This window comes from Coregonus clupeaformis, unplaced genomic scaffold (genome assembly GCF_020615455.1).
Source record: "Coregonus clupeaformis isolate EN_2021a unplaced genomic scaffold, ASM2061545v1 scaf1011, whole genome shotgun sequence".
NCBI lineage: Eukaryota > Metazoa > Chordata > Actinopteri > Salmoniformes > Salmonidae > Coregonus > Coregonus clupeaformis.
Window position 1 is genome coordinate 120,084 of NW_025534465.1, and position 14,706 is coordinate 134,789.

Consider the following 14,706-nt stretch of genomic DNA (forward strand, 5'->3'; position numbering starts at 1 on the left):
GCCCCGGCAACACAGGACAGGTAACTAACTACATAACCCACGAGCCCCGGCAACACAGGACAGGTAACTAACTACATAACCCATGTACCCCAGCAACACAGGACAGGTAACTAACTACATAACCCACGAGCCCCGGCAACACAGGACAGGTAACTAACTACATAACCCATGTACCCCAGCAACACAGGACAGGTAACTAACTACATAACCCACGAGCCCCGGCAACACAGGACAGGTAACTAACTACATAACCCACGAGCCCGGCAACACAGGACAGGTAACTAACTACATAACCCACGAGCCCCGGCAACACAGGACAGGTAACTAACTACATAACCCACCGAGCCCCGGCAACACAGGACAGGTAACTAACTACATAACCCACGAGCCCCGGCAACACAGGACAGGTAACTAACTACATAACCCACGAGCCCCGGCAACACAGGACAGGTAACTAACTACATAACCCACGTGCCCGGCAACACAGGACAGGTAACTAACTACACAACCCACGATCCCGGCAACACAGGACAGGTAACTAACTACATAACCCACGAGCCCCGGCAACACAGGACAGGTAACTAACTACATAACCCACGAGCCCCAGCAACACAGGACAGGTAACTAACTACATAACCCACGAGCCCCGGCAACACAGGACAGGTAACTAACTACATAACCCACGAGCCCCGGCAACACAGGACAGGTAACTAACTACATAACCCACGAGCCCCGGCAACACAGGACAGGTAACTAACTACATAACCCACGAGCCCCGGCAACACAGGACAGGTAACTAACTACATAACCCAGAAACAGGTACATTGACCGGGGAACAGACTCAGGACGTTATTGAACCAGTCAAATAGCAACGGTATATCTATGGAGATGGCAAACTAATACTAATGTTAGTGTTTCCCTGCAGTTCCCAACCCTCCCCTCAACATCTCCCATAAGATCGTCCCACTCAGCCAGAGGGTGCTACCAGGGGGGGTCCCTAGCTCCGAGGAGACCCAGGACACCCCCCAGCCCCGGCGGGCGCGGGATGTCCCCCTCATAGAGGAACAGGAACTACAGGAGAACCAGGAGATACAGGAAGTGATCTCAGAGGAGGTGGTGGGCGGAACCACCCAGGTCCCCTACAGCTCCGCCCCTCAGGGCTCCAACGGCTCCACGGGCTACGCCGCCGCCGCTATCTCTAACACCACCGAAGAAGAGACCGCCACGCAGCCCTATTGGCCGGAGCCCACCGGTAGCCCCTCCCCTACGGACGGGGATGAGGGATTTGTGAACGCGGTGGTTCCAGAGTATGAGGACTCCAATGAGCCGGGCTCTGCCATGGGCCTGTCCCCAGAGACCTCCGTCACCCCGACCCGCCTTCCTCCCATACTGCTGGAGCTGCGCTGGCTCCCCCCCCGACCCCCGGCCACCTACGACGGATTCAACGTCTACGTCTACAGAGACGGTAAAGCTAAAGGCCTCTGCGGCCACTAGACCGTATTCACAATGACTCTCAGAAAAGGAGTGCTGATATAGGTTAGGCTTTTTGCCTTTTTAGATCATAATGAATAAGACTGATCCTAGATCAGATCTCCTACTCAGGGTCCTGGAGTAAAGGGGCTCCTATGTTGTCAGATGAAGACAATAGCTGAATGGTATCTGTTGTGCCCTGTGCTGTTTCAACCACCCCATCAAACCCCTCTGAGCCCTGTCTCTCCCCCGTCCTCAGGTAACTCCACAGAGACGGCCACGGTGGATGAGAACACTCATGAGTTCTTCACGGAGCTGACCGAGCCTGGGACCTACAGAGTCCAGGTCACCACACTGAGCTCTGCAGGAGACTGTGAGGCCAGAGAGAGCACCGCCTATACAGGGTTGACCTTCTATCTCAGTATGTATAGCCTGATCCTAACCCTGACCCTAACCCTGACCCTGACCCTGACCCTAACCCTGACCCTGACCCTAACCCTGACCCTGACCCTAACCCTGACCCTAACCATCTCAGTATGTATAGCTTAACCCTGACCCTAACCCTGACCTTGACCCTAACCCTGACCCTAACCCTAGCCCTAACCCTGACCCTAACCCTGACCCTAATCCTGACCCCCTAACCTTCTATCTCAGTATGTATAGCCTAACCCTGACCCTAACCCTAACACTGACCCTAACCCTAACCCTTGCCTACAACTGAAATTCTGTGTTTTACTGTATATGTTTTAATTGTCAAATAAATTCCAAATCAACCAATGAATGCCCCAGGCCCCAGTGGAGAGGTGCTGGAGCAGCCCCGGGAGCGGCCCCAGGGGGTCAGTGTCAGGTTGCTAGGCTCCAGTACTGCAGTGGTGTCCTGGGCCCTGACCTCCGAGAGCCACAATGGCAGCCTGGTGTCAGTCCTGTCCCTGACCTGCCTCCGACCCAGCCTCAGCCAGCGCATGGAGAACTCATACTGCAGTGAGGTAAGACTCACCAGCCTGCTAGCATGGAGACCTCATACTGCAGGGAGGTAAGACTCACTAGCCTGCTAGCATGGAGAACTCATACTGCAGGGAGGTAAGACTCACTAGCCTGCTAGCATGGAGAACACATACTGCAGGGAGGTAAGACTCACTAGCCTGCTAGCATGGAGAACTCATACTGCCGTGAGGTAAGACTCACTAGCCTGCTAGCATGGAGAACTCATACTGCAGGGAGGTAAGACTCACTAGCCTGCTAGCATGGAGACCTCATACTGCCGTGAGGTAAGACTCACTAGCCTGCTAGCATGGAGAACTCATACTGCAGGGAGGTAAGACTCACTAGCCTGCTAGCATGGAGAACTCATACTGCAGGGAGGTAAGACTCACTAGCCTGCTAGCATGGAGAACACATACTGCAGGGAGGTAAGACTCACTAGCCTGCTAGCATGGAGAACTCATACTGCAGGGAGGTAAGACTCACTAGCCTGCTAGCATGGAGAACTCATACTGCCGTGAGGTAAGACTCACTAGCCTGCTAGCATGGAGAACTCATGCTGCAGGGAGGTAAGACTCACTAGCCTGCTAGCATGGAGAACTCATACTGCAGGGAGGTAAGACTCACTAGCCTGCTAGCATGGAGAACTCATACTGCAGGGAGGTAAGACCTCACTAGCCTGCTAGCATGGAGAACTCATACTGCAGGGAGGTAAGACTCACTAGCCTGCTAGCATGGAGAACTCATACTGCAGTGAGGTAAGACTCACTAGCCTGCTAGCATGGAGAACACATACTGCCGTGAGGTAAGACTCACTAGCCTGCTAGCATGGAGAACACATACTGCAGGGAGGTAAGACTCACTAGCCTGCTAGCATGGAGAACTCATACTGCAGGGGAGGTAAGACTCACTAGCCTGCTAGCATGGAGAACTCATACTGCCGTGAGGTAAGACTCACTAGCCTGCTAGCATGGAGAACTCATACTGCAGGGAGGTAAGACTCACTAGCCTGCTAGCATGGAGAACTCATACTGCAGGGAGGTAAGACTCACTAGCCTGCTAGCATGGAGAACTCTACTGCAGGGAGGTAAGACTCACTAGCCTGCTAGCATGGAGAACTCATACTGCAGGGAGGTAAGACTCACTAGCCTGCTAGCATGGAGAACTCATACTGCAGTGAGGTAAGACTCACTAGCCTGCTAGCATGGAGAACACATACTGCCGTGAGGTAAGACTCACTAGCCTGCTAGCATGGAGAACTCATACTGCAGGGAGGTAAGACTCACTAGCCTGCTAGCATGGAGAACTCATACTGCAGGGGAGGTAAGACTCACTAGCCTGCTAGCATGGAGAACTCATACTGCAGTGAGGTAAGACTCACTAGCCTGCTAGCATGGAGAACACATACTGCCGGTGAGGTAAGACTCACTAGCCTGCTAGCATGGAGAACACATACTGCAGTGAGGTAAGACTCACTAGCCTGCTAGCATGGAGAACTCATACTGCAGTGAGGTAAGACTCACTAGCCTGCTAGCATGGAGAACTCATACTGCAGTGAGGTAAGACTCACTAGCCTGCTAGCATGGAGAACTCATACTGCCGTGAGGTAAGACTCACTAGCCTGCTAGCATGGAGAACTCATACTGCAGTGAGGTAAGACTCACTAGCCTGCTAGCATGGAGAACACATACTGCAGTGAGGTAAGACTCACTAGCCTGCTAGCATGGAGAACTCATACTGCAGTGAGGTAAGACTCACTAGCCTGCTAGCATGGAGAACTCATACTGCAGTGAGGTAAGACTCACTAGCCTGCTAGCATGGAGAACACATACTGCAGTGAGGTAAGACTCACTAGCCTGCTAGCATGGAGAACACATACTGCAGTGAGGTAAGACTCACTAGCCTGCTAGCATGGAGAACTCATACTGCCGTGAGGTAAGACTCACTAGCCTGCTAGCATGGAGAACTCATACTGCAGTGAGGTAAGACTCACTAGCCTGCTAGCATGGAGAACACATACTGCAGTGAGGTAAGACTCACTAGCCTGCTAGCATGGAGAACTCATACTGCAGTGAGGTAAGACTCACTAGCCTGCTAGCATGGAGAACACATACTGCAGTGAGGTAAGACTCACTAGCCTGCTAGCATGGAGAACACATACTGCAGTGAGGTAAGACTCACTAGCCTGCTAGCATGGAGAACTCATACTGCCGTGAGGTAAGACTCACTAGCCTGCTAGCATGGAGAACTCATACTGCAGTGAGGTAAGACTCACTAGCCTGCTAGCATGGAGAACACATAATGCAGTGAGGTAAGACTCACTAGCCTGCTAGCATGGAGAACTCATATTGCAGTGAGGTAAGACTCACTAGCCTGCTAGCATGGAGAACACATACTGCAGTGAGGTAAGACTCACTAGCCTGCTAGCATGGAGAACTCATACTGCCGTGAGGTAAGACTCACTAGCCTGCTAGCATGGAGAACTCATACTGCAGTGAGGTAAGACTCACTAGCCTGCTAGCATGGAGAACACATACTGCAGTGAGGTAAGACTCACTAGCCTGCTAGCATGGAGAACTCATACTGCAGTGAGGTAAGACTCACTAGCCTGCTAGCATGGAGAACACATACTGCAGTGAGGTAAGACTCACTAGCCTGCTAGCATGGAGAACTCATACTGCCGTGAGGTAAGACTCACTAGCCTGCTAGTCTACACGGGTGTTTCACAACACGTTAGAGAGGATCCATTCCAGAGGAGAGAGTAGAAACACTGAGATGGAAAAAATAAAGTCTTACTGTAGGCCAGTTATCAGAAACACCACTAACCCAGTTATGGGCACCTATCAATATACTGCTCTGATCCAGTTCACCAGAAACACCACTAACCCAGTTATGTGCACCTATCAATATACTGCTCTGATCCAGTTCACCAGAAACACCACTAACCCAGTTATGTGCACCTATCAATATACTGCTCTGATCCAGTTCACCAGAAACACCACTAACCCAGTTATGTGCACCTTATCAATATACTGCTCTGATCCAGTTCACCAGAAACACCACTAACCCAGTTATGTGCACCTATCAATATACTGCTCTGATCCAGTTCACCAGAAACACCACTAACCCAGTTATGTGCACCTATCAATATACTGCTCTGATCCAGTTCACCAGAAACACCACTAACCCAGTTATGGGCACCTATCAATATACTGCTCTGATCCAGTTCACCAGAAACACCACTAACCCAGTTATGGGCACCTATCAATATACTGCTCTGATCCAGTTCACCAGTAACACCACTAACCCAGTTATGGGCACCTATCAATATACTGCTCTGATCCAGTTCACCAGAAACACCACTAACCCAGTTATGGGCACCTATCAATATACTGCTCTGATCCAGTTCACCAGAAACACCACTAACCCAGTTATGGGCACCTATCAATATACTGCTCTGATCCAGTTCACCAGAAACACCACTAACCCAGTTTGCAACACCCGCCCTGATACCTGTTCCTGCCCTGTGATTGGTTGCAGGAGAACACGACCAGTGACATCCTGTCCAGCCTGACTCCAGGGGCCCAGTACAGAGTGGTGGTGTACCGTACTAACGGACCTCTCATCAGCCCTCCTTCAGAACCTGTTATAATAGACATCGGTGAGTCCCCCAGACACTACCAAACGGCACCCTATTCCCTATGTAGTGCACAACTTTAGACCAGAGAATGGCATCCTATTCCCTATGTAGTGCACAACTTTAGACCAGAGAATGGCACCCTATTCCCTATATAGTGCACTACTTTAGACCAGAGAATGGCATCCTATTCCCTATGTAGTGCACAACTTTAGACCAGAGAATGGCACCCTATTCCCTATATAGTGCACTACTTTAGACCAGAGAATGGCACCCTATTCCTATATAGTGCACTACTTTAGACCAGAGAATGGCACCCTATTCCCTATATAGTGCACTACTTTAGACCAGAGAATGGCACCCTATTCCCTATATAGTGCACTACTTTAGACCAGAGAATGGCACCCTATTCCCTATATAGTGCACTACTTTAGACCAGAGAATGGCACCCTATTCCTATATAGTGCACTACTTTAGACCAGAGAATGGCACCCTATTCCCTATATAGTGCACTACTTTAGACCAGAGAATGGCACCCTATTCCCTATATAGTGCTACTACTTTAGACCAGAGAATGGCACCCTATTCCCTATATAGTGCACTACTTTAGACCAGAGAATGGCACCCTATTCCCTATATAGTGCACTACTTTAGACCAGAGAATGGCACCCTATTCCCTATATAGTGCACTACTTTAGACCAGAGAATGGCACCCTATTCCCTATAGTGCACTACTTTAGACCAGAGAATGGCACCTATTCCCTATATAGTGCACTACTTTAGACCAGAGAATGGCACCCTATTCCCTATATAGTGCACTACTTTAGACCAGAGAATGGCACCCTATTCCTATGTAGTGCACTACTTTAGACCAGAGAATGGCACCCTATTCCCTATATAGTGCACTACTTTAGACCAGAGAATGGCACCCCTATTCCTATATAGTGCACTACTTTAGACCAGAGAATGGCACCCTATTCCCTATATAGTGCACTACTTTAGACCAGAGAATGGCACCCTATTCCCTATATAGTGCACTACTTTAGACCAGAGAATGGCACCCTATTCCCTATAGTGCACTACTTAGACCAGAGAATGGCACCCTATTCCCTATATAGTGCACTACTTTAGACCAGAGAATGGCACCCTATTCCCTATATAGTGCACTACTTTAGACCAGAGAATGGCACCCTATTCCTATATAGTGCACTACTTTAGACCAGAGAATGGCACCCTATTCCTATATAGTGCACTACTTTAGACCAGAGAATGACACCCTATTCCTATGTAGTGCACTACTTTAGACCAGAGAATGGCACCCTATTCCCTATATAGTGCACTACTTTAGACCAGAGAATGGCACCCTATTCCCTATATAGTGCACTACTTTAGACCAGAGAATGGCACCCTATTCCTATATAGTGCACTACTTTAGACCAGAGAATGGCACCCTATTCCTATATAGTGCACTACTTTAGACCAGAGAATGGCACCCTATTCCCTATATAGTGCACTACTTTAGACCAGAGAATGGCACCCTATTTCCTATGTAGTGCAACTACTTTAGACCAGAGAATGGCACCCTATTCCCTATATAGTGCACTACTTTAGACCAGAGAATGGCACCCTATTCCCCTATATAGTGCACTACTTTAGACCAGAGAATGGCACCCTATTCCTATATAGTGCACTACTTTAGACCAGAGAATGGCACCCTATTCCCTATGTAGTGCACTACTTTAGACCAGAGAATGGCACCCTATTCCCTATGTAGTGCACTACTTTAGACCAGAGAATGGCACCCTATTCCCTATGTAGTGCACTACTTTAGACCAGAGAATGGCACCCTATTCCCTATATAGTGCACTACTTTAGACCAGAGAATGGCACCCTATTCCCTATATAGTACTACTTTAGACCAGAGAATGGCACCCTATTCCCTATGTAGTGCACTACTTTAGACCAGAGAATGGCACCCTATTCCCTATATAGTGCACTACTTTAGACCAGAGAATGGCACCCTATTCCCTATATAGTGCACTACTTTAGACCAGAGAATGGCACCCTATTCCCTATATAGTGCACTACTTTAGACCAGAGCCCATAGGGAATAGGGTGCCATTTGGGACGCATCAAATCATGGATTGGCTGAATCATCTAGTAGTCCCTCCCCTCTGCTTTGGTTTTGGATTTAATCGGCTGATTGACTGTCTGTCTGTCTGTCTGGTCTGTCTGTCTGTCTGTCTGTCTGTCTGTCTGTCTGTCTGTCTGCCTGGTCTGTCTGTCTGTCTGCCTGTCTGTCTGTCTGGTCGTCTGTCTGTCTGTCTGTCTGTCTGTCTGTCTGTCTGTCTGTCTGTCTGTCTGCCTGGTCTGTCTGTCTGTCTGTCTGTCTGTCTGTCTGTCTGGTCGTCTGTCTGTCTGTCTGTCTGTCTGTCTGTCTGTCTGTCTGTCTGTCTGTCTGCCTGGTCTGTCTGTCTGTCTGTCTGTCTGTCTGTATTCCTGCCTGCCTGTCTGTCTGTCTGTCTGTCTGTCTGTCTGTCTGTCTGTCTGTCTGTCTGTCTGTCTGTCTGCCTGGTCTGTCTGTCTGTCTGTCTGTCTGTCTGTCTGTCTGTCTGTCTGTCTGTCTGTCTGTCTGTCTGTCTGTCTGTCTGTCTGTCCCCAGAGCCAACGGGAGTGCGGGAGCTGGTGGTGTATTCTCTGAGCCCGACGGCAGTCATCCTGTCGTGGCAGAGACCGTACCACGTGGCGTTCAGGAAGTACGTCCTGCAGACATTCTTCTTCAACCCTGTCACGCTGGCCTCTGAGTGGACCACGTACTACCGAGATCGCTGCTACTGCCTCAGTCATCGCATCCGTGGTAACTAGCCCCGCCCCAACCCCTGACCCAGCCAATCACCTGCTGCCTGACGCAGGGCCTTAGCCAATCAAATCAAATCAAATCAAATTGTATTGGTCACATGCGCCGAATACAACAGGTGCAGACATTACAGTGAAATGCTTACTTACAGCCCTTAACCAACAGTGCATTTATTTTTAACAAAAAAAGTAAAAATAAAACAACAACAAAAAAAGTGTTGAGGAAAAAAAGAGCAGAAGTAAAATAAAATACCAATATACCCAAAATACCAATACCAATATACTATCACCTGTCTGCTTGTATCAGGGTTGTAGCCAGGCTGTTGTGGTGGTACTTTATGTTAGATGACATTTGTCACTAGGCTCACATTGCCTCACCCCTCCCCTAGCTCGCTCTTTCTCTCCCTGCTATGTTATTTTAGATCACATGACCTACTAGGCTCTGAGCATCGCTAAGCTAACGTAGCGGTGTAAAGAAAGGTCTGAGAGGATGCCCCAACATTCTGGTCATGACAAACAATAACTGTCTTCTGCACTTTCAACCAATTCAGTAAATGTGGAGGAGTTAAGATGGAGTGTGGTCTTGTTAATATTTCAGATTGAAACAACTTCAGAGAGTAAGCTAGCATGTGCCGTAGCTAGCTGCTAGCCAGATATTAGCTAGTGTTATCTAGTGATAATGGAATCTCCTACAAAGTGGTAACAAAAGTGGTATGTGGTGTCTGTCGACTTTGTTGCAAGAACTTCATCTGGAAGAAAGACAGGCAGTATCTAAAGGCATCCGCTATATGTTTCACAAGGGGACTGGAAACAGCGAGGCGCACGTCCAAACCTGGAAGTCACGTCACAGTCTCCTCCTTTCCCCCTGAAGTTTTTCCTGTTTCTGCCGACCCTGCTGAGGGTGGAGCATTGCTAACCTCCCTCCTCTCCCTCTCTCCTCCTCTCCCTCACTCCTCTCCCTCTCTCCTCCTCTCCTCTCCCTCTCTCCTCCTCTCCGCTCCCTCTCTCCTCCTCTCCCTCACTCCTCTCCCTCTCTCCTCCTCTCCTCTCCCTCTCTCCTCCTCTCCTCTCCCTCTCTCCTCCTCTCCCTCACTCCTCTCACTCTCTCTCCTCTCCCTCTCCCTCATCCTCTTCTCCCTCTCTCTTCCTCCTCTCCCTCTCTCCTCCTCTCCTCTCTCTCTCTCTCTCTCCTCCTCTCCTCTCCCTCTCTCCTCCTCTCCTCTCCCTCTCTCCCTCTCTCCTCCTCTCCCTCTCTCCTCCTCTCCCCTCTCTCCCCTCTCCCTCTCTCCACCTCTCCTCTCCCCTCTCTCTTCCTCTCTCCTCCTCTCCCTCTGTCCACCTCTCCTCTCCCTCTCTCCTCCTCTCCCTCTCTCCTCCTCTCCTCTCCCTCTCTCCTCCTCTCTCTCCTCCTCTCCCCTCCCTCTCTCCTCCTCTCCTCTCTCTCACCTCCCCTCTCTCTCCTCTCTCTCCTCCTCTCCTCTCCCTCTCTCCTCTCTCCCTCCTCCTCTCCCTCTCTCCACCTCTCCCTCTCCCTCTCTCCTCCTCTCCCCTCCCTCTCTCTTCCTCTCCTCTCCCCTCTCTCCTCCTCTCTCTCCTCCTCTCCCCTCCCTCTCTCCTCCTCTCCCTCTCTCTCACCTCCTCTCTCCTCTCCCTCTCTCCTCCTCTCCTCTCCCTCTCTCTCCTCCTCTCACTCTCTCTCCTCCTCTCCCTCTCTCCACCTCTCCTCTCCCCTCTCTCTCCTCTCCTCTCTCTCTCTCCTCCTCTCCCCTCCCTCTCTCCTCCTCTCCTCTCCCTCTCTCCTCCTCTCCTCTCTCTCCTCCTCTCCCCTCCCTCTCTCCTCCTCTCCTCTCTCTCACCTCCTCTCCTCTCCCTCTCTCCTCCTCTCCTCTCCCTCTCTCCTCCTCTCACTCTCTCTCCTCCTCTCCCTCTCTCCACCTCTCCTCTCCCTCTCTCCTCCTCTCCCTCTCTCCTCTTCTCCTCTCCCGCTCTCCTCCTCTCTATCCTCCTCTCCTCTCCCTCTCTCCTCCTCTCCTCTCCCTCTCTCCTCCTCTCCTCTCCCTCTCTCCTCATCTCCTCTCTCTCCTCCTCTCCCTCTCTCCACCTCTCTTCTCCTCTCCCTCCCTCCTCTCCTTCTCCCTCTCTCTCTCCTCCTCTCCTCTCCCTCTCTCCTCTCCCTCTCTCCTCCTCTCCTCTCCCTCTCTCCTCCTCTCCCTCTCTCCACCTCTCCTCTACCTCTCTCCTCCTCTCCTCTCTCTCTCCTCCTCTCCCTCTCTCCACCTCTCCTCTCCCTCTCTCCTCCTCTCCTCCCTCTCTCCTCCTCTCCTCTCCCTCTCTCTCTCCCTCTCTCCTCCGCTCCCTCTCTCCACCTCTCCTCTCCCTCCCTCTCTCCTCCTCTCCTCTCTCTCTCCTCCTCTCCTCTCCCTCTCTCCTCCTCTCTGTCTCTCCTCCTCTCCCTCTCTCCTCCTCTCCTCTCCCTCTCTCCACCTCTCCTCTCCCTCTCTCCTACTCTCCCTCTCTCCACCTCTCCTCTCCTCTCTCCTCCTCTCCTCTCTCTCTCCTCCACTCCTCTCCCTCTCTCCTCTCCCTCTCTCCTTCTCCCCCTCTCTCCACCTCTCCTCTCCTCTCTCTTCCTCTCTTCTGCTCTCCCTCTCTCCTCCTCTCCTCTCTCTCTCCTCCTCTCCTCTCCCTCTCTCCTCCTCCCCCTCTTTCCTCCTCTCCCTCTCTCCTCCTCTCCTCTCTCCTCCTCTCCCCCTCTCCTCCTCTCCTCCTCTCCCCCTCTCCTGTCCTCTCTCCTCCCTCTCTCCCTCTCCCCCTCTCCTCCTCTCCCTCTCTCTTCCTCTCCCCTCTCTCCCTCTCTCCCCCTCTCCCCTTCTCCTCCTCTCCCTCTATCCCCCTCTCCCCCTCTCCTCCTCTCCCTCTATCCCCCTCTCCCCCTCTCCTCCTCTCCCTCTCTCTTCCTCTCTCCTCTCTCCCCCTCTCCCCCTCTCCTCCTCTCCCTCTCTCCCTCTCTCCTCCTCCAGAGAGTCACAGATCTGTTGCCGGCCTGGTACTACAACTTCCGTGTTACCATGGTGACGTGGGGTGATCCCCACTCAGCTGCTGTGACAGCTCTACCGTTAGCTTTGTTACAGGTACCACACACACACACACATACACACACACACACACACACACACACACACACACACACACACCAAACACACACACACACACACACACACACACACACACAGACACACACACAGACACTCACTCACCTCCTCCTGCTCTGCCCCCCTCCCAGCTCCTGAGGCCCCCACATCTCGTCAGTAGACTACAGCCATGGGACTCTGTACGTGCGCTGGACCTACGGGAGCTCTTCATAGACATGTCCCACAGCAGGATGCTCCACTGGCAGGTCACAGCTCAGGGCAAGAAGGGATCCAAGAGGACTTACTCCACTGATGTGAGTCACTGACACCTCCAGACCCAGACCTCCAGACCCAGACCTCCAGACCCAGACCCAGACCCAGACCTCCAGACCCAGACCCAGACCTACAGACCTCCAGACCCAGACCTCCAGACCCAGAACATACAGACCCAGAACATACAGACCCAGAACCTACAGACCCAGGGTTAATGATACTCCAGACCAGGGTTAATGATACTCCAGACCAGGGTTAATGATACTCCCGACCAGGGTTAATGATACTCCAGACCAGGGTTAATGATACTCCAGACCAGGGTTAATGATACTCCAGACCAGGGTTAATGATACTCCAGACCAGGGTTAATGATACTCCCGACCAGGGTTAATGATACTCCAGACCAGGGTTAATGATACTCCCGACCAGGGTTAATGATACTCCCGACCAGGGTTAATGATACTCCAGACCAGGGTTAATGATACTCCAGACCAGGGTTAATGATACTCCAGACCAGGGTTAATGATACTCCAGACCAGGGTTAATGATACTCCCGACCAGGGTTAATGATACTCCCGACCAGGTTTAATGATACTCCAGACCAGGGTTAATGATACTCCAGACCAGGGTTAATGATACTCCAGACCAGGGTTAATGATACTCCAGACCAGGGTTAATGATACTCCCGACCAGGGTTAATGATACTCCCGACCAGGGTTAATGATACTCCAGACCAGGGTTAATGATACTCCAGACCAGGGTTAATGATACTCCAGACCAGGGTTAATGATACTCCCGACCAGGGTTAATGATACTCCCGACCAGGGTTAATGATACTCCAGACCAGGGTTAATGATACTCCAGACCAGGGTTAATGATACTCCCGACCAGGGTTAATGATACTCCAGACCAGGGTTAATGATACTCCAGACCAGGGTTAATGATACTCCAGACCAGGGTTAATGATACTCCCGACCAGGGTTAATGATACTCCCGACCAGGGTTAATGATACTCCAGACCAGGGTTAATGATACTCCAGACCAGGGTTAATGATACTCCAGACCAGGGTTAATGATACTCCCGACCAGGGTTAATGATACTCCCGACCAGGGTTAATGATACTCCCGACCAGGGTTAATGATACTCCAGACCAGGGTTAATGATACTCCAGACCAGGGTTAATGATACTCCAGACCAGGGTTAATGATACTCCCGACCAGGGTTAATGATACTCCCGACCAGGGTTAATGATACTCCCGACCAGGGTTAATGATACTCCAGACCAGGGTTAATGATAATCCCGACCAGGGTTAATGATACTCCCGACCAGGGTTAATGATACTCCAGACCAGGGTTAACTTCTGGGATGATGATTGATGAAATGGTGAGTCTTCATTTACTTTAAACATATTCTTCGATCTCCAGCACCTCCAATCAAAAAATATAATCAAATTTTATTTGTCACATGCTTCGTAAACAACAGGTGTAGACTAACAGTGAAACGCTTACGGGCCCTTCCCAACAATGCAGAGAAAAATATGGATAAATAATGAGGAATAAATACACAATGAACAACGATAACTTGGCCATATACACAGGTTACCAGTACCGAGTCAATGTGCAGGGGTACAAGGTTATTGAGGTAGATATGTACATATAGGTAGGTGTAAAGTGACTAGGCAACAGGATAGATAAAACAGTAGCAGCAACGTATGTGATGAGTCAAAAGAGGTAGTCAAAAAAGGTTCAGTGCAAATAGTCCGGGTAGCTATTTGGTTTAATATTTAACTAACTATTTATCAGTCTTATGGCTTGGGGGTAGACACTGTTCAGGGTCCTGTTGGTTCCAGACTTGGTGCATCGGTACCACTTGCCATGCGGTAGCAGAAAGAACAGTCTATGACTTGGGTGGCTGGAGTCTTTTACAATTATTTGGGCCTTCCTCTGACACCGCCTGGTATTGAGGTCCTGGAAGGCAGGGAGCTGGGCCCCAGTGATGGGCTGGCCTGTACACAATACTCTTCTAGCACCTTGCGGTCGGACGCCAAGCAGTTGCCGTACCAGGCGGTGATGCAGCCAGTCAAAATGCTCTCGATGGTGCAGCTGTAGAACGTTTAGAGGATGTGAGGACCCGTGCCAAACCTTGTGATCTTGTCATATGGGTGTGTGCAGTGTTGTCCTAACAGTGTGTGTTTTCCCTCTGTGCTCCCTGCAGGTCCCCCGTAATGGGATGGGTGTGTGCAGTGTTGTCCTAACAGTGTGTGTTTTCCCTCTGTGCTCCCTGCAGGTCCCCCGTAATGGGATGGGTGTGTGCAGTGTTGTCCTAACAGTGTGTGTTTTCCCTCTGTGCTCCCTGC

The 14,706-nt window shown here is 50.8% G+C and overlaps 1 protein-coding gene across 1 annotated transcript in view; it reads left to right on the plus strand.

Annotated features, from left to right (window-relative positions):
- Positions 1 to 14,706, plus strand: part of LOC121562181 (receptor-type tyrosine-protein phosphatase O-like) — a gene marked incomplete at its 3' end in the record, with an annotated part of 138,739 nt that overhangs the window by 77,276 nt on the left and 46,757 nt on the right. Inside the window, 10 exon segments of the mRNA XM_045217329.1 lie at positions 926 to 1,465; positions 1,730 to 1,891; positions 2,260 to 2,456; positions 5,992 to 6,112; positions 8,751 to 8,908; positions 8,910 to 8,945; positions 11,965 to 12,028; positions 12,031 to 12,075; positions 12,236 to 12,295; positions 12,298 to 12,389. Coding sequence (XP_045073264.1) covers positions 926 to 1,465; positions 1,730 to 1,891; positions 2,260 to 2,456; positions 5,992 to 6,112; positions 8,751 to 8,908; positions 8,910 to 8,945; positions 11,965 to 12,028; positions 12,031 to 12,075; positions 12,236 to 12,295; positions 12,298 to 12,389 — 1,475 coding nt within the window.